We start from the raw sequence: 25,912 nt of genomic DNA, 5'->3' as shown, positions 1-25,912 counted from the left end.
CTTATCACGTCGTTGAGACGTCTCAAAGCGCTTCAAGGAATATATTGTAAAGTGAAATGGTCAGAGGTGGATCCCGGTTGTTCGGGGTGAGGGTAATAATCCCTTCAAAACCAAATCAAATAATAATTTGGTAGTTCAATTCATGTGCGACTCTGCTGTGCGCAATCGGCTGGTGAGTTTCGCCCACAAAGTACAGTCAATTCAACGACAAATTTACTTTACGGTATATCCGGTGAAGCGCTTTGAGACGTCTCGAAGGTGTGATAAGGTGCTGTATCAAGTAAAAGGATTATTGTTGTTATTATAATAATGTGGAGTTTTTAGTAAAAAAACACCTGAGCAATACTGAAGACATTATTTAGAAGCTTTGCTTCGGTGTGGATTGTGTGCCGCAGAAATTGTCAAGTCTCGTTCCGTTGCATCAGGGAAGTAAGGAAATAATTGGAGGAGGTTCCTGCTTGGGCTGCTTACGTTTTATATCAGGAATGGTGTGGAAGCAAATGTCCTGCCCTACCTCCATTAGGCACTAACACTGAAAGTCCTTTACAACTGCAACTTACACTAACGTAGTGTCTTTCACTTAAAAAGGAATCTCTCAAAATGTATTGAGCTGTTGCAGCGAAAGCTCAGTAAAATATTCTTCCTCGTCTGTTACATCCAGTTTCCGTCCGCTTTGATGAATGAGAAAGTTAGTCTCAGAAGACTCAAATTCCTTTCAGAAGAAGTTCAGTTGCTGCGAAATGTTCGCGGGGTATATTATGTAGGCAGGGCCTCTTGACTCCCACCCACTCCACAGCACTTAGCAAGGGTTAGTCACAGAGGGCTCATCTGTCTCACTAGGACCTCTGCTGTATTACGCAACCCCCCACCCCCCACCACCACCACCCAGGATGAGCGAGCTTTCTGTCGCTCCTTCCCAGGCTCCTCACCCATTGCAAAGAGAGTGGGAAATAAAAGTCACATCGCAGAGCAAGTGCAATGTCCTCTTGGTGCGACCCGGATGGAGAAAGAGAGAACGTATCTCTTTTAACAGTAGTTCAGCTCTGCTTTGCCCCCATCCCTCCCTGGATCTAACACAGGAGTTTGCTGAGGGCACGGCTACAGCAATTTAAATATTCGGCGTGGTCAGAGGCAATTCAGCAGAGAAGGCCAAACGCACGAGGGAAGGCTAAAGGTCCAGGACTGTCGGGATTATCATCCAAGGAAATGCACCCTTTCGACCTGTGCTAGACATGTAGGTGTTAATGTTAGTTATCCTGATGTTTTTGCACAAGAGGACTTAAAGGGGGATGTGAAGTTGTCAGGCTGAGAGCGGGTGTCAAGGGCCAAATTGGATTGGGGTACGAGTAACTGCAAGGCTGGCTGTTGTGTCGCTGATTTGAGTCTGTGCATTGAGCTAAAGATCTTGTGGGTGTCCATCATATTCTCTTTCTTTGTTCTCATTCTTCAGGTCTGAAAAGACTGCTGAGTAAGACCGACAAGACGACTGACTCGCATACAAATCAGAACATCAACAGCAGTGTCTGCAGATAGCAAACATATTAGCTCCGAAAGGAAAAATACATTTCATCAGGGCTTTTATTTTCAAGATAATCTCAGTATGGGAGCTGTGGGTGCAAAATTTAATAAATGGTAGGGGTCAGGGAGCCTTAAGTAGGGGTCTTTTGCTCCTAATCTCTTTCTATTCGCTGCAAATCAAATCCTCTAAATTTATGTCAAGCTTCGGCTTTTAACTAGATCAATATGTAATATTTTCAGCTCAGACCAAATACGCTCCCTTCATGTTTAAGAGCAATTTCATAAAATATTCTCAGCAGCGTAATCTTACATTGCAAATTTTCAAACCTCGAAATAAGGAAAATGCCATCAGGCACTTGTGAAGAGAGTTTCATTTCGAACACAAAGGCGGCATTTTTTTNGTCGTCGTGGGGAAACCCCTCTCATAATCCCTGTCTTTGTTTAAAGCGCTCGAATTCCGTTTATTCCATTTAATCTGAAAGTGATACGTCAGTGGAGGCATTAACAACAACTCACTTTAATGAAAATCTGCATTGAAGAGAGAATAGGAATATGAAACACCAGGCTGCACGTGCCACAGACAATTGCCTGTACAATATACTTTTAATTGATTTATTTTCTGCATTTGCAAATATATTTCATCCGTGCTTTACCACACATACCATTTCACAGTTGAGAGTATTCGGAAGTGACCCGGTTCCACTCAACTGCGTTGGTTCTTATTTAACCTGTTCCTAACTAGGATTCTGCTGGTTTTGAAAGCTTTGTGGCAGAGAGAATTTAATCGAGTCAACAAAAGAAGTCGTTGCTTTACAGTCTGGAGGATTAATAGTCCTCCCAAATTTGACCTTACTAGTACAGAGCATTATAAATTAAGACACATTTTGCCTTAAGTTTAGTTAATGAATGGAATTAGGCTTCAGGTAATGGGCTTCAGATACCAACCCCTCATTTTTCAGCGACGCCTAAATCCCGCCGGAAAGACTTTGACAACGGGAGCAACGCGACCTGTGCTTCCGAGCGAGATTCCTCAAAATAAAGATAACATTAGATTCTGTCTTTTAAATGAGTGCATTTGATACAGCGCCTCGTCATGTTGAAACACCCCAAGCGTTTCACCGGATTTACTTCAAAGTGTAGTGCCTGTGTGTGGGTGGGCAAAGGCAGCAGGCTTGAAGTGAATAAATAACCAGTTTTGTTTGGGGCTTTGTTGGCCAGGACACCAGGAGAAATTGCCTCCTCTTTTGGCCTTGTGTTTTGGGATCTTTAACGTCCACTTCTGAACGGACGCGCAGGAATTTGGTTTGTGCCTCAAACAAAAGATGACACCTCCAAACAACGCAGCACTCCTCAGTACTGCACTGGTGTGTTAGCTTAGACTGTGAGCTCATTGACCCCAGACTGGACTTGAACGCACGAGCTTCTGACCCAGAGGTGACGATGCTGCCAACCGGACCAAGCTGAGCCTTTTTTTGGGGGGCAAAACAAAACGTGTTAAGTGTCGTGAAAAAGCCTACACCCTGCTTCGTGCTGAGCTGTGCAGCCCATCAGGAAATCCGCAGGGAGTGCCTAGTCCCTTCCATCTACCTCGTGAGGGCTCAAACCCGCACTTGTCAGATGATCAACTAGTGACTGTCCTCCTTGTGGGAGGGAGGTAAGCTAGATCTCCTCAGAGCTGAACTGGCTCCAAGGTGACACGTTTGGCAAAGGAATGTCAGAACCGAGCCAGCCCTCTGTGACGGTCTCGATGGTCCACTTCCTAAGCCGGGCAGGGCCTCTGGGGCGAGCGGAGCCCGTTTCCCGCCAGCGCTGCACCGCGCACGCAGGCTTGCAGCGGATTTGTGACAGAAGAGGGCGTGTGTAGCGGATTCCGCAGAAACTCTCCTGAATTAGATGGCCAGGATGGGGTCCCTTCAGGGAGCCAGTGCACATTCCAACAAACATCTCTGGAATTCCCAGGTGTAGGTGGGATGCATGGAATTCTCAGTTGGGTTTGAATACTCTTAGCGCCGTGATGGGCTTCCGCGTGCGTCAGACACAGGGCTGATCAAAAAAACTTCCGATGAACTGGAGACACTGTCCAACCTACAACCCTGTCCAGCACCTGTGGACTATCCAATGTTTCCAGGAAGTCCCCAGCAGGAATACTCATGTTCCCTTTAAAGCCACACTGTTTTTTTTCACAATCTTTCTGTGCCATAGATAAAAACATAAGAACATAAGAAATAGGAGTAGAAGTAGGCCATTTGGCCCCTCGAGCCTGCCCCACCATTTAGTAGATCATGGCTGATCTTCTAATCTAATTCCATTTACCCGTCCTATCCCCATATCCCTTAATCCCTTTAGTTTTTAAAAATCTATTGAGCTCAGTCTTGAATATGTTCAAGGACGGAGCATCCACAGCCTCTGGGGTAGAGAATTCCATAAATTCACTACCTTCTGAGTGAAGAAATGTTTTCACAACTCAATTCTAAAGGACTGACCGTTAATCCTGAGACTATGACCCCTAGTCTTAGATTCTCCAACCAGGGGAAACAGTCTCACAATATCTACCATGTCAAGATCCTTATGAATCTTATAGGTTTCTGCAAGGTTTCTACAAAACATACAAGATTACAAATGTATTTCAGAAAGCGTTACTGTTTTGTTTATTGCCTTAATTTGATGCAATCGTCTTCTAAAATACAATCTTAAAAATAACAAGACATTATTTCACCCTATTAAATATGTCAAAACTGTTAACATATTAGATGCAATTTATTTTACCGTGGAAACAGTCATAGGATTTTACACAGTAAGGAGACAAGCATTACATTTACAGTTTATCAAATGCATCATCGGTATCTCAGAGAAATTTTTGCATGGAAAATGTATGACAAATGTGAGGTACGATTTGCAGCATTTCTGAATGGAGATTCCTAAATATCCCGTTTGAAATTAGAATTCCCATAAATCAGAAGGTGATTGCATTGGAGAGCAGTTCCCGGAAGGATTCCCCATTTGAGTGACTCAAATTCCTTATTAATGAATCCCCTTAAGAAACACCACAAATTTAGGCCTCTCAAACAACGTTTAATAAAACATTCAAGCTCGTATAGTTTTCTAAAGGCCATTAGTTCACTGATCTCCTGCAGGGAAGCTGGTGTTAAAGTACAAGCAGAGGAATTATAAAACTGAAACCAGAGGGAATTGCCGCTCAATTTCTACTTCAGAAAAGAGAACATTTTAGCCGTTGCATTCGTGTGCATGAAATGGGCTTCGAAAGTTGGCTAATCATTGAAAGGAACGCATTGGTTATATACGCATTGCATTTGTGAAAGAGCAGCTCTGACAGGAGGTTTACACACAGAAAATTTCAATTCTTATCTATTGCACTAGATTTAGAGAGTTAAACCTTCAAATTGATGCTTTATGTTGAAACTAACATTATTAAAACTAACTCTTTGCTTAGAATTGGAGTGATCTGGGGGGCTTTGTTGCATACTACAGTTTATCACCATACACTATGAGAGTGCTGAGCAATGCGAGCCCATGTAGGTTGTTGAATTAATAAAAAAAAATGAGATTTTAGACAGGATTTCATTTTTCAGAGATGAGCTTATATGCAGCACAGCTCAGCAATGCAGTCTAAGGCATACCATTGCCGTTACTTAATGAGAACAAGTGGTTCAGTGGTTTATGAAGTTTTTTTTTCCCCCATAGATTTAAACGAGTTACCAGGAACGGAGGGAAATCATGTTTCCATTGGAGAATGCAAACACTGTCTTGTTGGCAACTTAAAGCTCCGACATGTGATGTCTGATATGAAATGCATTATTACATTTCCCTTTGTCATTTCTCTCATTATTGCTTCAATCTGCGCTGTGAGCAGTTTTTCAACATGGGGATATTTCATGATAGAAATTGACCTTCCCTCTTATAATTCCCATCCAATAATGTTATCTTCCAATATGACTATTTTAACCTCGCAATTCTGAACCTCCCAAAGTGTCTGTAATGATACAGTGATTTTATTGCGTTTGTTCTTTCACGAGCTTCAATAGGGTTACTTCCAACTGACTCGAAGCCAAACCTATCAGTTGCTGTACACCACACAATGATTTCAATCGACGCAGCAAAGTATTACTTGACTTCACACGGTTTAAATTGTTATCCGCTGACAAGCTGGTAACCTAGTTTCAGGTGCGGAGCATGCGGATGTCCAAGGGATTACATATGTGTGACCTCTAAATGTGAATCAGACACTGATCAGGCACTGGCTTTAAGCACGAGCTTCCAGTCCTCCTTAACTCAACCCGTTTCGCTTTAATCCGAAACAGCCCACACACCGCTTGCACAATTACGTTCGCCCCAATAATAACAACAGTGAGAATAATAATTGTGGATGAGATGAAACTTCACTCATTCTGCAAGTACAATTAGATTCTTGTTTCGCGCTCACAGAGGCAAAGGTGCCGGAAACCGGACCTGTCAAGCCTCTGCCTTAACGGCGCTTGAGAAACAACAGGGTTGCGTTCCACTCTTAAAGGGGTAAGGATCTTCGTGAAAAAACGCCTGCCGTTCCATTTTGATTTTTGATTTCATAAATATACAGTGCATTCCCGCGCGTCCTTGTGCACATCTCATCTTGATGCTTTCTCCCTCTCTTATCTCTCCAAACAAAAAACCGGGCACGTTCTATGCAGACGGCGTTCCTTCGATACGCACATCTCGAGAGGCCCCTTCAAACTGCGTCTAATCTGAGCTGGTTAAGCTCAGTTTTCTGAAGTTCTTAATAAGAAACAGCTTCCACGCTCAGGCTCAATTTAATCATTTTCAAGAATTTTAAAAGGTTAAGACAAAACAGGTCCTACAGACTGAGACCAGGCAGAATTTTACATCACCCTATAGATGTGGCATCCTTGACATTGAGCCTCGCAAAGGGGAAAATTCCATCATGGGCGAAACCCACCTCATCAATGTTACACTACACTGAGAAGTGTTGAAAAATGAAGCCTTTCCTTTCCATCAAAGTCCATCAAATAAACTTGTATCCAATGCCTTCACTGAGAAAACCTCAATCCTAGGTTACAATTTGCAGCAATGGAGAAATTACAGACGGATATTCACATTTCAGATTGCTCTTCGCTTGTGTTGTTCACAGACCCTGTGCAGCTCTGCATCGGACCACGTGTTAAATACTTCAGTACTAAGGTTTTGCTCTGAATATTTTTTTCTCTCTCGCTGATGTTTTTGAAATAAAACGCCAGGACAATAAAATAGCAAGGCTGTTCTCGTAAGCACAACAAACAAGAGACCCAGGGCGTGCTGCGTCAATGACGGTGACTGCTACAGGCTCACAATTTAGGAGAATGACAATTGAAAGTGGCTATTAACATAACCACCATCATACATAGCTTTGGGTTCTCCACCGACTGAAGGGGTTGAGTTTACCTTTCAAAAAAAACGAGCGCTAAAAGGATTATAAATTGGTTCTTGCACCTATTCTGCTGATTGTACGGAAGCGTCTTTACATGTATTATCGGTTGTTCTTTTTATGTGCGGTAAAGCAAATAGCCACCAAATGTTGTAACTGGTGGATATTTGGCTGGGATTGAGCCTGACATCAATCTTAACCACACTCTCTGCCCATAGTTGAGTTCCAGCACTGCGTCACCTGTCACAACTCTGCTGGTGGAGACCGAACCACTGCCATGCTCAGACTGGAAAGCCAGCTTGTCCACTCCGTCGACTACCAGGTAACCAGACAAGTACTGGGTGGACGATTCAATCGTGTACTTGAAGACGTACACTCCGAGGTAGGGAACCAAGAACTTTCCGCTGCCTGGTGCGTACGAGGCCCCGTAGTTGACCATCAGATGGTTAAACTTGATGGGACCCGGAGTGCTCATGCTGTAGGTATGTGCCACGAAGAAGGTGACCATTGGAGCATACCTGTACGATCCTCTTGAAAAATCTGGCGAAGGATTTGAGAGAGTCAGCGGAATTTGTTAATAGCAAAGAATTGATTCTTAATTAATTTAATGCATGGTTACCCGAGAACCTGGGCTGTATTTGTGTGGGGGGTGAGTGGGGGGGTGGAGGGGTTGGGTATTAACGAGCCCTTGTTGGTAATTAGCACTTAACACCGAGGGAAACGACAATTTAAGTATGAAGTGTGTCTTCTCCAGGGAACCCCGCGCGCTTCATGCTGTGGACATGAGGCCTCAGCTCCAACATCGGATTCCCCTCTGAGCCAAGTCAGGGGGTTGTTAGAGGAGGTGGATATGGCAATGGTCTGAAACACAACTGACCCCCCAATCGATGCCTTGAACACTTCCAGGCTCAGCTACTCTAATGCATAACCAGACATCAGGACCATTAAGGCAGTTGTTTGGTAGAAATCCACGACTGTTTGTGGGGACGTCGCTGTGCGCAATCGGCTGCCGCGTTTCTCCCACAAAACCCACAGTCACCACACTTTACAGTATATTCTGCGAAGCACTTTGTGGCGTCTCGACGACGTGATAAAGCGCTCTATCAAATGCTGGGATTATCATTATTATTATTATTATAACTAAGCCTTCTTCTTTTGAAGGTGTTAGTCCATTTCTGCCGCATTGCGTCGTGTACGTTAGGTGACCCAGGAAACCGAAGAGCCTCACCAGTCTTCAAGGCATTTTCGTCCAGGAGCTTTATGTCACAGCTGGGACCACCAAAAGGCGGCCGACAGGCACAAACAAAGCCTTTCCCTTGATTGATGCACGTGCCACCGTTTTGGCATGGAGAGCTGCTGCAGCTGGCTGGTTCCACTGTAAATCAATAAGGCAAGACAGGTTGGCACGCCGACAACAACTTACACTTGCAAGTGCGGAAGGAGAAGTGAGTGGAGGCCGGTGGGGAGGGTCGGGGGAGGCAAAGCCGAGTGAATCTGCTTTCGATTTTTTTGACCCGAGGGTATCTTTCGCATTTGGAGTTGGAAATGAAGGGGTACCGGAGAGAGAGCTGGCGGCGGAGAAGATCCTGGAGCAGAAGACCGCAACGAGAGCGTAGGGTGCATGCTTAGCCCCCCTCGTGCAATGGTGCAAACAAAACGAGGAGAGAGCACAGGAGCACGGGAACCCGTTTCGCCCACGATATATACAGTCAAATCCACTTTACAATATATTCTGTGAAACGCTGTGAGCCGACTCAATGACATGATCAGGGGATATATCAAATGCAAGGAGTATTTATTATTACGACGTCAACGACAGCTTGCACTTATATAGCGCTCTCCACACAGGGTAGCGTCTCAGAGCGCATATTATCATTATTATTAATAAAATAGGAAGCCATTCAGCCCCTCGAGCATGTTCTGCCATCCTATTAGACCATGGCTGATCCGTACCGCAACTTTATTTGCCTGCCTTTGCTCCATATCCCTTGATACTCTTACCGAACAAAAACCTATTGACCTGTAGCATTCCGTAGAATCTATATTTGTGCAATTAATACATTAGCACAAATAGACTAATCTTGATCAAATTAGCATAAAAGCAGTGACGAGAGATACTTCTTTCCCTTCCTCAGTGAACGGAAATAGAAAAAGGTCAAAAGTATGAATTAGATTCAATAAATAAATCTACCGTGTCTCCAGTATACAGCTCAGTGCTGGCCAAATGATATGATCAATGCCAAATACACAGTAATGAGGCAATTTAGACCACTGCTGTCGGTTCCTCACAAAGATCTGTTGCTGTCACAATTTATAATCATAAATATAATACAATCTGATAAGCTTCTAATGCCTTTCAGCCTAAGGCAGTTGTGAAGCCTAAAAATTATTCAGCAACTATATTGTGATGTATCTGTACGCTAACGCCTGATTTCATGGTCAAGTTGATTCCTTAAAAAAAAAGTCACTGCAGAATGCAAGACAAGTAGTGCTGTAATTCTATTCTTGAAACAAACCTAGAGAGAGTCAAGTGACAGAGAATCTATCCAGCAGAGAGAGATGAGACAAGGTTGCGTGCGCGTGTGTGATTTTACTTTAGAACAAGGCTAGACACAGGCAGAGAGAAAAAATGACCTCGCACTATCACGGAAAGCATGAAGCAGGGAACGCCATTTAATATACAAAATGATTAAAGATAACAGCCTGCAACAATTCATGCAAATTAATATCATTTTTCCTTTGCGGACATCGTGAAGCAGATTCTTTGTCTGATTACAACCATTGGAGATTCAGAAGTGAAGCCTAATGGTATTACTGTATTATCAGTGGAATCCAGCTGCGGGTGAAAGCATCACAGGGCGCTCTTGTCAATATTTGTTTATCTAAATTTTGGACACATGTTAAACTGGTTATGTGCCACTGAGCACGAGCGGAATTTGGATGAGGAGGAAGGGGGGGAGGTTAGCAGTGGATTAATGGAAAGGGAATGAACAATAACAACAACAAAATTACGTTTATGGAGTGCCTTTCACGTCGGGAGGATGTCCCAAAAGCGCAAGGTCAACTTACCGCCGTCGGGAGGATTGGAGAAAACGTTCAGTTTTGGACGAGCGGAGCAAAAAAAAAAAAAAAACGGTCAAAGCTGATCACAGAACATTGAAGAATCAGCAGCTGATAACAATGGGAAGGGACAGGGGGACAGCAGCCGAAAACGGGCAGGAAAAGTGAAAGCCCACTCGCTGACCTGCTCAAGTCGCCGAAAGCTGCCTAAATTCGAAAGGAGAATGAAAGGAAGAACTTGCGGCTTGACTGCCAAGCCAGGATTGTTAAGGGCCTCGGGGACATCGCCCTGACTTACGTGAAAGAGCCCGATGTATCCTGCGAATTGCTTTGCCACGTCTCGACGACGTGATAAGGCACAATATAAAAATATAGCATTATTATTATTTTTATTATTACTTTCGTCACATAAATGGAAAATTTGTACTGTTGCATGATGATTGATGGCTGTGGGCCCGTTCTTTTGCGTCAACTTAAACCGATTTATTGAGTGACGCAGGACATGAGGCGAGCTACTGAGGTCCCTGTTGCTTACGTCGTGCCAGATAACAAGCTTGCTCTTAAGCTCACCGCGAGGAACCGGGGGGTGGGGGTGTTGGGTGGGGAGTGGAATGGAGGCATTGTGCAGCGTGTGGGAGCGAGGCAATGATTTATATTCCTCACATAACAGCATTCTGCCACAGAACAAACTTAAATCAACATCAGCCCTGCCGGCAGCAAATAGAATTTGGAGCTGTAAAATTATCTTAAAAGGAAGTGCATGTTGTTTGACACTAATACTGTTTGTACAGCTACAGCGTGACTTTCCGCGCGAACGCAAGGAGAAATATAATGCGAAGGTTGGTTTCTCCCACTGGTCGTTCGTGGGAAACGCTTTCTTCGCGTGGGGAGGACGTTTATAGATTGGTGAAATGTACACGGGCACGAGGCGGAGGGGGTGGGTGGGGTGAGGAGGGAGGGGTGGGCAGGGTGGAAGGGAGGGGTGTCAAATGGTTGTGGGGCAAGCCCACTGTAAACACCACGAAGGGTGTTATAAACCGATCACGAGCATCAGTGACTTAATAGACCCCATCCCAATGTTACCAAAGAGCCACCTATTGCAGCATCAAGCCATTTCCTAACGTAAGTGAAGCGAGCAGAATAGCAGATAGCACTTGCCAATTCCTCTCCGGAGACGGGACTGCGGAGCTGAACAGTGGTGGAGTGGAGAGTGAGACACCCTCTGTTTTTCCCTGTCTCTCTCGTCCCACACACACACCCTAACCCTCCCCCCACTCACCCCCACGCGCACTAAACCAGGGAAGAAATTGGCCTTCACATACCCCCCACCCCCCCTTTGCTGGTAGCCGTGGCCGAGAATATGTCTTACAGTAACTCACAACCGTAAGGCTGGGCAGTGCCACTACCTGACACTGTGAACAAGAGCGCTGAGCGATTACTAAACCGGCCACTGGGTACGTCAGGCCAAACCTTCCTCAGGGAAAAAAATATTTTGTGCACCGGTGTTGCTTAGAGACCTGAAGTCTAAACTCGCAGTCGCACGTGAGAAAGCCATTAACGTTATTAAAAAACAAGCGTAATCTTTGAAACCAAGCAGCGGCACGGTGAACAAGGTGGAAAATAAAGCTTTTTTTTAAAAAAAAGGCTGTAATGGAGAAGACCACCGAACAGTTAGTATAGCGTGTATGAAATGAGTTTGATTCATATCAGTTCTAATTTCCATTCACGGACCATTATGTGTTGCCACAGGCAGGATAGGAAGCCAAAAGAGCTAAACGAACTGGAAGAGAAAAAAAATCAATTAGAATTGGGAGGGGCCAGGCACACTGTGCGCATATTATATTTCACGACGCACGATTGTCTGGTCCGTGCATCAATTTACCCGGTGACTGAAAATGGGTGTGTATTGCTGGGAAAGAAAAGAAAAGAAAGAAATTACATTTTTATTGCGCCTCATCTGTCAAAAAGCACTTCGCGGTAATTACTGCTGAGGGGTCGTCACTGTTTTTTTTCGCAGGCAAACGCTGCAGAGATTCGGTGCCTGTTTCGTAAGCGTTTCGAACAGCCAGTGCATCTGGATGGTTTGTTGGAGAAACTCCGTTCTCCTTTCGAACATCGTGAGGTTTTTGGCCCACCATCCGAAGACCGGCAGACAGGACCGCTCCGTAATACCTCGAAGGGCCACATTTCCGACGATGCAGCCTTTTACCCCAACACTACGAGCTCATGTCCCGGTGTGGGATTGAACCCAAAGTATTCTGAGCCGGATGTGAGAGGGCTGATCATCTATAGGGCAGTCACTCCGCAGAACAGGCAGCACCCCCGCCCCCCACCCTGGATCACATTCACACAAGTCATCTCTCTCTGATCTGGAAGCTGAATGTAAATAAGCAGTGCTTGGGAGAGAACGGAAACGACACAATAAACTGAAGTTGTCCGTTTACCTGAATCATCATTAGTATCCGCATATCGCTGGCTTCTCCCAGCTCCGGCTGTCACGTTGGGTTTAACTGTCACCGCTTGCTTCTTGTAAATCTGCTTCATTTGTCTTTGGAGCTTTGTGATATTCCCAATGACGACAGAAAGTGCGTTGTCCATGTACTCTGTGACATTAGTGAGGAAGACCCCTCCACCAGTGGCTTCACTGATAGACTGCGTGAAATCGTGGGGCTGTTCCTGATGATTTGTGGCGTTCAGCTTCGCCTCTGGCGACACAAGCAGCGGGATTCTCGCGTTGATCTGAGCCACTGATACAGATAAATTCTGGCAAAAGCCCCAGGTGTGGCCGGTCTCTTCGCTGAGCATTGAGACTCTGTCACCCAGCTTAAAGCATTTAGAATCGAGTTCCGAGAGCTTGCGTCTCAGCTCTTGATACTTCGGGGCAGGGGGCTTGGTTTTCTCTAACTTTTTGGTTTTCTTGGACTTTTGGAATGATTTGGAGTTAGCCAGAGTTGATTCCAGCTTGGATTCAAGGGCGAGAATCCGGGCTTCATGATCACTGGTTCCAGCAGGTGACTGAAGGACCATCTCCTCCAGGTGCTGGATCATTTGCTGGTGATCCTCTGTTTTGACCGCAGTTCCATTTAACAGATCGGACATCATCACGATGTTTGGGAGGTTGCTCAATTCGTTCTCAATGTCCGCTATGTCCTTAATGGCACCCATCGTTTCCAAAGCGTTCTGGTGTCTCACCATATCATCCAGCAGCACCATAAAGGAATCATTTAACCTCTTGAATTGGGGGATCAGAGCCAGACAATCCTTCTGGTTTGCTACACTCAGATATGGCAGTCCCATAACATACTGCCTCAGATCAGTCAGATTCTTTTTCAGGACGTAGTAATTATCTCTGATGGAATCGACAGCATCATTGAGCACGATCATTGTGTCATTCAAACCATCCTCGATTTCGAGACGACATTCAGCCATAAACCTGTTGAATGTTTCTTCTTCCTCTCCGCTGTTGCTTCTCAGTCCTCGCTCTTCAGCTACGTCTTTGACAACTGAGCCTAAACGCTCGACTCTGGAACTCAGAACCTCCAGGCGCTTTCTGAGGGCCGCGACATCTGACCTGTGGCCTTCATCGGGAGGTACGAGGGCCAGCCTTTCCTCTTCAGCAATAGGTTGCAGGATTTCCATGTCGTACGCTAGATTGCTAATCCTCTCGTTCACTGACTCCATTGCATCGTCAAATGAGGTGAAGATGTTGAAGAATGTTGCGTTCAAATATTGCGTGTGATTCTGCATTTGGTGCAGCTGGTTCTGCAAGTTACTATTGGACTCTTCAATCAAATCTTGACACGTTGTGGCCAGCTCATCATGTCTTCCCCCAGCGTTAGTTAAATTGGAGAGCTGCGCGTCCTGTGTGTTCAATTTTGCATACAGCTTCACTATCATATGGTTCTGCGCTCGGACTTTCTCAGCCAGACTGAGAAAATAGTTTTGGAGCCTTGTATTTTTCTGGGCACCTCCTATTTCGGGGACTGCAGTGTCTATGTCTCGGAGCGATTGCTCAGAGATCAGTTGCTTCTGAGCTTCTCCTACCTGTGAAAGTGTGCGGTTGATGATATCAAAGAAAACACTGTTCCTCTCCTGTTCCTTTACCAATTCGCCATCAAGAGATTTGATTTCTTCCTGTATATCCTGAGATGTATTGTTGCAGGTCAGGGAGACTTCAGCTCTCAGGAGGATCACTTGCTCTCTGATTTCCTGTATTTCACTGTTCACCGCAGGATCTTGCTTCTTGGGGTCAGGGCTGAAATTTTCAGGCTGTGACGAAATGCTCTTATTCAATTGCTTGATTGTTGCTTTCGTGCTCTCGAGCTCTTCTGTTAAACTGGAGATGACTTTATAGAGCTGAGCCACGGACTCCTGGATGTTCTCTTGAAAGGCCCGGGTCTGTTGAAATACGAGTTCTTTCACCAGGTCCTGAATCCCTTTCGATTTCATTACTATAAGAAAGTGAAATTGTTTTTAAAGCAGTGATTCTTTTCAAACCCAGGTGTTGGTACGACGCAGCCTACATTAGAACGTGCTTCTTTATAAGGCTATGTCAATTGCTCCGCTAAATACAACCCATTCGTTGTGAGTGTGTGCAGCCAGCCCGCTCGCTTACTACGTGCCGGCTGCTCTTGTGTTTAGAAAAAATTGCCAACCTCAGTTAGCATCAGATCACCACAAACATCACGACCTTCTTCGCCCAGAAAGGTTGGCGGAAACCAGTAGGCACTCAGGAAGTGAACACAGACAGCTCTGCGCATACGCAGTGAAACCCACCTATAGCTATGAGTTGGGACTTTTTGGATCCCAGACCATTGCATTGTAGCACGTACGTAGCAAATGCTATTGATGGAGGATTTCAATACTCTTATGACCTTCCTGTCCTACTCGGTTTGACATCTCTTCCAAAGGACAGCACCTTTGACAGAGCATCAGACCCCCAGCACTGCACTCGAGTGTCAGCAGAGACTATGAGCTGAAAACCCTGACGAGCACACAATCTTCTGACTGACAAGTTGCATTTATAGCATTTATAGCGCGCCCTTCAGGTGGGATAGCATTTCGGAGCACTTAAACAGTACCATCAAGTGAGCCAGACTAACACCTGATTGATAAAAGAAGTCTAATGAGTTGAGTTTTATGTTACATAAACTAAGGTTTTCTTCTCAGCAGTCACAACACACATCAATATGAACAGTATAGCGTGCCTAATGGTCACGGGTATAGGGTTGCCACCTGGCTGCTTTTAACTGCTTTTTCTGCCCCCCACCCCCCTCCACCACGCCCCCCACATCCCCCTATTTAGGGGTTCTTCTTTTACTGTATAAGTATTTATGTTGGTGCCTGCGTCCCACTGACATTCATGCCACTGGACTGACATAAATGTGAGTGAACCGTGAAGCACCTCACTTGAGTGGAACTTCTGGTCACAACACATTGCAGCTACTTCAGTTTGAAGCTCACTCATACCGTAGCTGCTTGTGTGGTGACCAAATGTTTCAATCAAGCGAGGTCCTTTATTTGTACCGTAGCGCATAGGGAAATAAGTCGGAGAGTTTATATAAATTCTATCAATTATAATCTACGTTAAAATATATAAGTTTGAATGTATAGAAGTCTTCGAGACGTCTCAAAGCCTTTCACAGAATACACCATAAAGTGAATTGACTGTATATTTTGTGGGCGAAACACAGCAGCTAATTTTGCACAGCAGCGTCCCACAAACAGTCGTGGATCGAGTCCTATTTACTGCTAGATGAACAGAGGCGTGTGGACTGAGGAAACTTGCCCAACGTTTCGCCCTGCTGGTAGTTGAACCCAGCTCCTCTCGCTTGCGAAGCGAGTGCTCTAACCACTTAGTTACAGGACTCCTTAAGAGGGTAAAGAGACCATCAGGGAACATTACACACAAAAAATCCCTCTCTGTGCTGATCTTGTCGAAAGTCTCCACTGGGGAACCACAACTGTTTCTGGAACTAAACACTCCTTGGGATGGATGGAGCATGGGATGGGGAAAATGAGCATCCCTTCCTATTCCTGACTGCCATCTAGAGACCTCTGCTAGAGGGTGCAATTGTGTAGAAATTGTGGTCCTATTGGCAACCAAGGCTCACAGAGGCCACTCTGGCGAATTAGTCGGCTTCTGGGGAATTGTATCCCAGTAGAAGGAAAAAGGAGTTGGATGCCTTCAGGGAATTAGAGCAGTAAAACCGGCTGGGGAAAAAAAAACTTTTACTCACTAAAATATACGATTGATTTTCTGCCATCATAGAAAGCATCGAAATATCACACTTGGACACAAGAAAATAAATGGCTTTCAATGGAGGAAGATAACAATGTCTATCTATGTTGGAGCGCAAGATATGGTTTGAACTATTTCTCTGATGGTAGCCCTCTCCTGCTCCTCAGACTTTGCCATCGATTCAATGTGATCTCCAGTTCCCTGTGGAATTTGGCACAGCTCAACGGCTGTTCAGATGTCACGTAAAAAAAAAACCAAATCGATACAATCCTCGTGGATACGCGTGAAGGATGCTATTTGTCCCTGGAATGATTTCCAGCCGGCCTCCCGCCCAACGCACATGGCGTGTGACTGATCTGCTAACAATAATTTTCCCTCTAACATTGTATCTATGACTTGAGGTGAGTCTGTTTTGGATTGGAAGTATGGTCAGGGTGGGACACATCTGATCCAGCAGTTTAAGGGTAGGTACTGATTGGTACCTGAATGGATCCCAGTGCGGTGGTGGCGGTGGGGACGGGGTGGAGAGCGTCGATTCCGACTGCTGAGGTATTGGGGGTGGTGGTGGGTGGGTGGGGTAGGGGGACCTCTTTGTATCCATTTTGGGATGGTGCAGTGGTGGGTCATATCTGGATCCTGCCAGCTTGTGGCAATGACAGCAGCTAAACAGATTTCCAAGGAATGCAGAGACACACTCTCCGGAGTTCCAAACGTATTTAATTCTGGACGCCAAGAGGCCGTAAAATGAAGCCGTCCCCGGTGCCCAATGAAGAGGTACCGGCGATCAATCTCGATTGTGTACAAGGGCCACGTGGACACGGAACCAGCTGTGTAACTGTGTCATTCGCCCGCCTCCTCCCAGTGCTTCTCTGTGATTAATGCAAACGCTTCCTTTCTCCATTTCATATAACCGTTTTTATAGACATTTGATTAATAAATTGATATATTATATATATATGATTTCTGGTGTGCAGAGGTATGGCTGAATCTCAGTCGGCTAAGGGAAGGGTTGGTAAATCCACTGACTGACTCCTGGCCTGTGTGTTTTGCATCTCTCTGATGATCTAGAGCAGGTTTGCCACACTTGTGTGCAACGATCCTTGTCGTTTTTGATCGCACGCGCCCAGACGATTTGAGTTTGGCCTCCCTCGGAGCCCCAAAGCGACTATTATCAGTCCCGATATCAGCCGCTCTCCGGAAACAGCCCAAGACAAACTCAACCCGCTAGAAGCTTTCAGCGCTCGCTGTGTTTACCTTTGGAAGTCGACTGTGGGTCTTTTCCGCTGTCTTCATTCATCTTACCCTCCAGCGAGAGGAGCACACTCTGCACATCATTCATGCTGGCAGAAATATTCTCCACCTTCTTCTGCAGCAGGCCCAGCTTCGTCTCCTGATTGTACAACTTGTCGCTGAATTTTGCTGTCAATGCTTTGGGACGTCAAAATGAGCCGTTAGATTTATGATTCATTAGGCTGAGTGCACACAGACATTTTGAGCACAATACCTAATTATGTTAACAATAGCGGCAGGAGCAGTGGGAGGCTGACATATTTACTGTAACGGATAGAGACTTTTGGATTAACCAAGGCTTTTTGCGTTGGGGCCTCATGGTTTCTTGGATACAAAAGCTGCATCACTTGAAATATACAATTTACAGTTTCAATGCCTTTCCGAAGTACACGTGTCTCCCGAAACCCCGCCCCAAAAAAAATTCTAAATGCTTTTGATGAGGGGATCAGGACATTGTTATTCCCTGGTGTGTGTGTGGGGGGGGGGGGATCTGTCAATCATGATTAAGTGCGTGGGGTGGGGGGGAACACGTATACCATGGAGACAGACGCTTAACTGGCTAATTTAGTGACACTCTCCCTGGACCTCATGGTGATAGATGTGAGGCTTCCCTTATTTTTTACAGAATTTTTTTAAAATGGATTTTTAAATACAATTAATCACCATGTATCGTATCCCCCTCCCACACCCCCCACCACCACCCAGACTGAAAGCATTTCGACAGGGATGATTCCGTGTTGATCTTCACGCAAAATTAACGAAACCGCAGTAGCTTTACACTAACCATTCACATATTCCATCGGGACTATACCTTCCTGCTGCAGGTATGATTCAGTTAAGGCTTAGACGATATGTGTACAGATGGGGACGATTCTTTTTCTTGTCGGAGGGTGGGTGTGCTGATATGTAACACAATCTGTGAGGTATGCAGCTGTCCTAATCCTGCAAACGTGTTCGATTCCACGAAGCAGAGTTGCACACCTCACGTGTGAATATACGCACAGCACTCTCTTGGAAGCATTTTCAAAACTCTTTCATGGGAATGCATTCACTGCAATAGCATCTGCTCCTCATGAGTTGAACGAGGCTCATTCATTCCTCACTGAAACTTGGCTTATAAGTATGATTACGTGGGATGTTTTTCTCCCCTCCCCCCCCACCCACCAAACAAAAAATGCTCTGGTCGCAATTTGGATAAGTACATTTGGTGGGTAGTATTAACAGCAACAGCAAAGTTACACTTGTATAGTTCCTTTCACGTCAGGAGGATACGCCAAGTTGCTGGACTGTTAAGGATTTGCACCTTAAGCACCTTACGTTCACTGGTAAAACCAGTTTCTTGGCGTCTCCAATTGTGCGGCTGACAGTTCACCACCTGCCAGTCCATTGACAATGGGGCTCAAGTCACGAGTGGGGAAATGCACCCCCTCTGACACAGCACCTTCGATCGAAGAAGAAGCAGCCTTTCAAACTGCACCGGAATGATCGAAGGGCTCCGTAATCACCGATGTGAACTGTCTGTACTCTACAAAATCACAACGTGATAAGGCACTATATCAAATGCAAGGATTATTATTAATATGCCCAAAATGGTAAAAAAAAAATCCCAAACTTTCCTATGGACAAAAAACTCCCTGGTGTGTATGTTCATTGTCTCTCGGTTAGCCGAGTGTCTCCTACGTGCGGAAACCCATCACTATGCTTAAGAGTATCCAAACCGATCTGAGAGTTCCACGTGTGTATGTCACCCGCACGTGGAAACTTCCCCACGTCTGGAATAGAATGGGAACGCTCGGAGTGCTTGGCCTGGTCAGGTCTCAGGCGTAAAAGGGTAATAATGTGCAGACCCATTTGATTTTACGATTTGTTTCCTATATGTTGATTGTTCTCGGTGAATCAAATGTATTTGATTAGTCATTCGAGTTACTTATTTAAGGTCTTGGTATGAGACGGGCAGCGTTTTGCTAACCTGGATCATTGTGCTGCTGATCCCTTGGAGTTTCCACAGCCACGTGACTCTCTGCTTGGTTCTCCTCAGCTTGTCTCTTCAACTGTTGCTCTGTGTATAAAAACGAAACACAGGAGTTCGCATAATCTTTCGTATCGCAAACTGTAATTGCTTTACATTCTCAGTTTTTCTTTACGAGCTGCGTGTTTCATTTATTGTTATCGTCTACAACTACAGCGATTTTTGCATGAAAATAGCTTTTTTTAATTCACTTTCCAAGAAATATACCGTGACTGCATTACTCCTGTACAATGGGACACTCTAATGAGAGTCCAACAGTGCTCGAGGGTATCAGCACCTGCTTGACATGGTGGTGGTTGTTGCTGGTCTGCCTGTCTACCTGTCTGTCTGTCCCACACCAATTTCTGCTTAAGCCAAAAAAGAGCGAAGCCTGGGCAACCCTTGTGGAGTAATAATAATAATCCTTGCATTTGCTAAAGCGCCTTTGCCACATCGTTCAGATGTCTCAAAGCGCCCTCACAGAATATATTGAATTCGTTGGCCGTTGCACACAGCAATGTTCCACAAATAGTCGTGGATCGAGTGACCAATTATTTGTTTATTTTTTGGAGGGATTATTATCCCCGGAAAGTGATCTGCCGACCGATTAACAACTGGGTTCCTATTTCCTGCTAGGTAAGTATAGGCGTGTGGAGCGAACGAAATCGAACTGGTATCCTCCTCTTCCTTGCGAGGCGAGTGTCGTAACCACTATACTACTGGAGTAGTGGTAGTCTCTGCTGTGGAGTGGCTTATTGACACTCATTGCCAAGGCTTGCATGTCGACAATGCCCACGAGGATGGAGTACCAGAGCAGAGAGCCATAACTAATGGATAAAGGGCTAGTTCAATTCTTATTCCATGCTAAGGTCTTAGCTGGAGAAGCAAAATTGTCCCTGGGCGGCAGAGGGTTGAAGAGGGAAACCCAGCCTGGCTTCCTGCTCCTAGAAAATCTCCCACTAAATTAGCCAGACACGCTGAATTTTGGAAAAAGGAAAAAAAAAACAGGATTGGAGCCATCAACACTTGCATGGCTTTGGCTCTGGTTTCATTAATGTCCTCGTTCACCACAAAACATATTGTGTGAACCTGATCTTAAGATCTGTTGAGTATAATTTTGCACAAACGTCAGGCAGTGCGGGCTCCCACAATTGTAGGATTCAGTGGAATGCGTCACTGGTTGAGCAATATAAATCCTTAACATCCACCTGAACAGGCAGACGGGACCTTGGTTTAAGGTCACATCTGATGACAGCACCTCCAACAATGCAGTACACCCCCAGCACTGCGTTGGAGTGTCAGCTGAGACTGTACGAGTTCCAAGTCCCGACACGGGACTCGAACCCGCAACCCTCTGACCCAGATGGGAGAAGTGCAACCAACTGAGCCAGCCGAGATGAAGCTCTTAACTGGTAGGGTGGGGCCTAACTGGACAGGTATCAAACGGTGCAGTTCAATGGTTGGCTCGGTTGTCATGTATTCTGGCCAGTTTCACCATTGCTGCTCGTCTGGCGATTGTAGAAGGTCAGCAGCTTGATATCGCACATTGACCTTACTGCCTGGAGCCACATGCCCCGAACTAAACTGACTGGGCCGAGGCATTCCACTACATCCATAGGCCTCATTTGAACCAGTTCACAGGGTCGTCTGTCAGCTAAACGCCGCAACCTTGTATAATGGAGAAGATACTCGATGTGGAACTGTGAAATATGGAACGGAATCCACAAGCAATCCGAGGAGCTTTTAGTTTTGTGTCTTGATGTGAAGACATCAAAAGTATTCTGAATTAAATCCCATTCAATTAATTACCCCTTTACTGACAGAGTTTAACTCTTGAGTGCTCAGTCCAGTTCAAATCAATGGAAAGGATTTGTGTCACTGAGGCTCAGAGTATACCACTCCTGTGCTACTTTCTATATAACTGTCAAGTTATCATCATCTAATTGCATTTTATGTGGATAATTACGAGCCAAATCGAATTGCAAAATTTACATTGGAATTTGTGGACGGGAGGAGATTTGAGAGTGGGCGTTAAACTTTGTTCTAAATCAAAGAAAAAAGAGGGTCAGAGTTGAAGAAATTATTTTCGCAATTGAGCTTCAAGCAAACTTCCTCCTTTTGCTCTGCGCTTCTGATTGCTTTTACCTCTGCGCAACACTGAGCAATTAATAGTGAAAGAAACCCTGGAGGCTCGCAAGAAACTTCCTTGTTTCACTTGGGCTCATGTGCCTCGGTCAGATCTCTGGGTTCCACTTTTATTTTTATTCGAACACCAGAGGTTCTGTGTGTGCACCACAATTTACTTCCTCTCAGATGCCAAGTCTCAGTTTTTCAGTTGGTTCTCACTGGGCCATTACTCAAAGCAGTTCAAAGCATAGTAATAATCCTTGCATTTGATATAGTGTGGGTCACTGAGATATCTCAAAGCACTTCACAGGAATTACTGTCAAAATACAGCCTGAATTGTACATACTGAAGCGACAGCCAACTTGCAGGCAGCAATGCCGCACAAGCAGCCATCGAAGTGGGGCTGACCGATTTCATCCGGGGGACTGTTGGCCCTGATGCCGTGGTACAAAGGGATCTTTAACTGCAATCCATCTGAACTGGCAAACAGGACCTTGGTTTAATGTCTCATCTGACAGACCCTCCAAAAATGAGGCGCTTTCCCAGTACTGTCCTGGAGTGAAGGGCTTTATAAATGCAAAGATGTTCGTGTTGGAGTCTCAGCCTCGACAATGAGCTAAAGACCTGATGTGGAGCTTGAGCCCACAACCTTCCGAGTTAGAGGTGAGAGTGCAACTAACTGAGCTTGGCCGACACCTGTGTCAGCATGTCAAGCATGTCTTGAGGAATTATCCACACAACAACAACAATTACATTTGTATGATGCCGTTCACGTCGGGAGAACGTCCCACGGTGCTGGACAGTCAGCGTTTCAGACCTGAGCCGGGGGTGCAGGATCGGGGAGGGTTGAAGGCAAGCGGGGACGGAGGGTGACCGAAGGCACAGTTGAAAAGGAGGGTCTTGAGGCGGGTCTTGAAGGAGCAAGGGAGGGGGCGAGGCAGAGGGTCTGCGAGATGAAGTTCCAGAGGGAAGGGGCTGAAGACCAGCCCGCCCTAAGAAGCAACAAGAACAGCTTGCAGTGGGGTAGCCTCTCAGAGCACTTAGCAGTGGCGGAGCCTGACCCCAAGTCTGGATGAGGGAGGAGGTGACCGTCAGCACGGTCGAAGAGGAAAGTCTTCGGGCGTGATGTGAAAAATGGGAAGGTGGCAGAGCTGAGGGAGAGCCTTCCAAGGTTTCGGGGCGTAGTGGCTGAAAGCAATCGTCTGTTTACAGATGTTTGCTCTGTAACCTGGAAGTAATGCTGGTATCAAAACAGGTTTACTACCCGGCTGGTTTCTCACTGGCACATACATTTATTTTTTTTCCACTTGAGCCAGTCAGTTGCCAGTTAAAAAAAAAAATTCTCCCCTTCCAATTCTGCTCCTTTACGGCTTTTTTTTAATATACTGTAGTAGAAAATAACAGCACCATATTGCATTGTGTCAGGTGACTTAGGGCCATATTGATGACTGGTAATTGTTTTTATCAACTGTCTTCCCTAAAATATTGCCTTTCCCCAAGCCACTGACTCTTGCTGGGGAAATGGTTCTACGTGCACCAGTAGCACTCTGTGTCGTCACTCAAGTGACTATCCTTCACGTGTAAGCTTTTACTGTGAGTGTCACGAGCTTTTCTACTCTAAGGGGTATTGAGGCTTTGCCCAATCCTGTCCTCACGAACATGGACACGTGAACCTTCCAGCAAGGGTCACTAGGGGTGGGCAGGAGCGCTTAGGCTCACACCAGCGCTTGCTATCTCTGGGACACCTCTTCTCACCGTGATTCCCTCGGCCGTTACCTTTCTAGTTTCTTCTTGAAATTGCAAAGACACTTGAGCCTTGCTCCCATGCTCCAGGTACCCTTCGGCACTGCCACGAGAGTTTATAAATCGATCACATCTCTTCATATTTTTAATCTTTTTTTTCCCCCCCAGGAATTTCTTTTCTGTTAAATTTCACGGCGCCCTTTTTATCCTTTGTGGCACCGAATCATTTTTGCGTTCCCTTCCAGGGAATTTGCAATCAATTTAGATCGTCAGGGCCTTTCTGTTCTTTTCATTATCTGATATTGTTCTCTGACCTTTCCAGTTGAGATGAGATTGAATTTCCAACGCAAGGAGCCGAAGGCCTGATATTCCAGTTAGTCATAGCTCTTAAAACGTTTCATTTGTGGGAAGTTCTTCAATTAAGTTGGAAGTTGTTTGGCCGTATAGTTCATAAAAGTAAACTGGTTTCCAAGTTCCGATTGAATTTTCCACAGTTTAGCAAAATCTTAAATGCTATCAACAACAACAATAATAACACATTTGTGTTTTATATTATATTTAGAGAACGCCTTTGATGTGGTGTTTATGGGACGTCCTAAGGCTCTGGTTTGGCACCCGATGGTCAAAGGCGACGTCAAAGAGGAAGGTCACGAAACAGAACTCGAAAGAGGTGACAGAGGGAACGAGTCCGGGATGGAGTTCCAGTGAGTTCCAGCTGGCAGACAAAATAGTCTTACAGGGTAAGACGAGGTGGAAATTCTGCTTTCCGTTCTCTTTGAAATCTGTCGCCACTACCTGCGTTTCAATGGTGAAGCAATTGGTTTCTTGAGCTGCAGGGTTTACAAAAGGTTCAATTCCTGGGTGTGTTGCTTTTGCTCATTTCAGTTGGAGGAGGAAGCATCAGCTCGAAGGGTTTTAAAGATTTTGACTGTTGCTTTCTCTGGATTTTTTAGATTTTTTTTTGCCTCCAACAATGGCGTGAAATTTGTGATGTTTCAGAACAGTGCTCTCTTCATTTTCTATCTCTTCGAACACATCCCTGGCTCGCTCCTCCTTACCCCTCACCCCCCCATCCTTGTTCGGAGCACGTCATTCAGTGGCAGAGTTGGATGCTGAGCTAGGAGGAAGGGGAATGTGGGAAAGAGCAGGTAAACGGGGCTGAAAGGATTGCTCTTGTAAGAGCTGAGAAGGACACAGCGTCCTTCTTTGTGCTGTAAATTTCCTGGGTGATGGTGGGTGGGGGGTGGGGGGATGGTATGTGACTGTAGTTGGTCATTATTTTAAGGTGGGATTTGAAGATGGAAAGACAGGCGATGAGGTAGAGGAATAGAGGAAGGGAGTTCCAGAATTTGAGGGTGTAATGGCTGAAGGCTCAGCCACCGATGGTGGCACAAAGTGGGGTGAGAGGCACGTATTACGTCAGTGAAGGAAGAGGGCAGAGGAACACGGTACAAGGAAATTCTGACCTTTGGGTTCGCATTTTGCTCCAGTGTAACCAGGACAGCACCTCCATTCCAACGAGGTCACGATTTTGTGCTTCATCCTGTAAGCCGGGCGGTTCATGATCTGATACCTACAAACGGAAACATTCAGAAGATTTAAGGCAGTGTCGCTCACCGTTATGTCAAGGGCTGAAATCTTGCTCGAGGGGCTTCTCTCAAGATGTGCAGCTGAGCGAAAGGGGGTGGGCAGAGGAATAAGAATAATAATCCTTGCATTTGATCTAGGTCAGGTCTTCGATACATCTCAAAGCTCTTCACAGAATATACTGCAAAGTGAATAGACTGTATATTTTTTGAGCAAAACACAGCAGACAACTACGCACAGCAGTATCCCCGTAAACAGTCATGGATTGAGTGATCAAATTATTACTATTTTTTTTTGAAGGGATTATTACCCACAGAAAAGCGATCCGCCAATCGACTTAACAACCGGGTCGCTGCTTACTGCTAGGTAAACAGAGACGTGTGCATGAAGGAAACTTGCCCAACATTTCGCCCTGCCCGGGAATCAAACCCAAGTTCTCTCGCTTCCGAGGCGAGCGCTCTCGCCGCTACACTACAGGACTCCACAAATATGTTTACAATGGAATATCTTGGGATCTGGTGAAGGATAGAGGATGGGGAGCTGCTGGTTCGGAGCGGGGAAGAGAGACACTCTGTAATATTTTCATATCACACTGTTTGCCATAAGCGCTCGTGAATTGGACCCTGTTCGATCAGCTCACGAAATGTTAGAGAGTGTCTGTGTGCGATCCCCAGAAGACGGCAATTCTGCTCCTGCTGCACATTCCACAGAAACTCGTGACACCGCCCATTTGAAAATATTCATTTGAGTTAATGAGTGCATTCGGGATCATCCGTAATTGTCGACATTTTTCAGACAAAAGCTTGCAAACCATACCCCAAAGTGGGGAACGAGATGAATATTCCACCAATACTTTTCATGCATAAAAATGATCAATTTTCATAATTTTTTACAGTAGCCTTTGGGCATCGTGTGGTAACAA

General features: G+C 45.4%; 1 protein-coding gene across 1 annotated transcript in view; it reads right to left on the bottom strand.

Moving 5' to 3' along the window:
* Positions 1–4,142: 4,142 nt before the first annotated feature.
* LOC103184496 (multimerin-1) overlaps positions 4,143–25,912 on the bottom strand; it is a 36,374-nt gene continuing 14,604 nt past the window's right edge. The window contains exons 3-8 of the mRNA XM_007902525.2: positions 24,870–24,976; positions 19,495–19,584; positions 17,490–17,663; positions 12,439–14,445; positions 8,163–8,309; positions 4,143–7,474 (exon numbers count right to left, since the gene is read on the bottom strand). Coding sequence (XP_007900716.2) covers positions 7,053–7,474; positions 8,163–8,309; positions 12,439–14,445; positions 17,490–17,663; positions 19,495–19,584; positions 24,870–24,976 — 2,947 coding nt within the window. The 3' untranslated portion in view covers positions 4,143–7,052. The remainder of the gene's footprint in view (positions 7,475–8,162; positions 8,310–12,438; positions 14,446–17,489; positions 17,664–19,494; positions 19,585–24,869; positions 24,977–25,912) is intronic.

Source organism: Callorhinchus milii, unplaced genomic scaffold (genome assembly GCF_018977255.1).
Source record: "Callorhinchus milii isolate IMCB2004 unplaced genomic scaffold, IMCB_Cmil_1.0 Scaffold1, whole genome shotgun sequence".
Taxonomy (NCBI): Eukaryota; Metazoa; Chordata; class Chondrichthyes; order Chimaeriformes; family Callorhinchidae; genus Callorhinchus; species Callorhinchus milii.
Note: the sequence above shows the minus strand (reverse complement) of the source record. Positions and strands in the feature narration are given on the sequence as shown.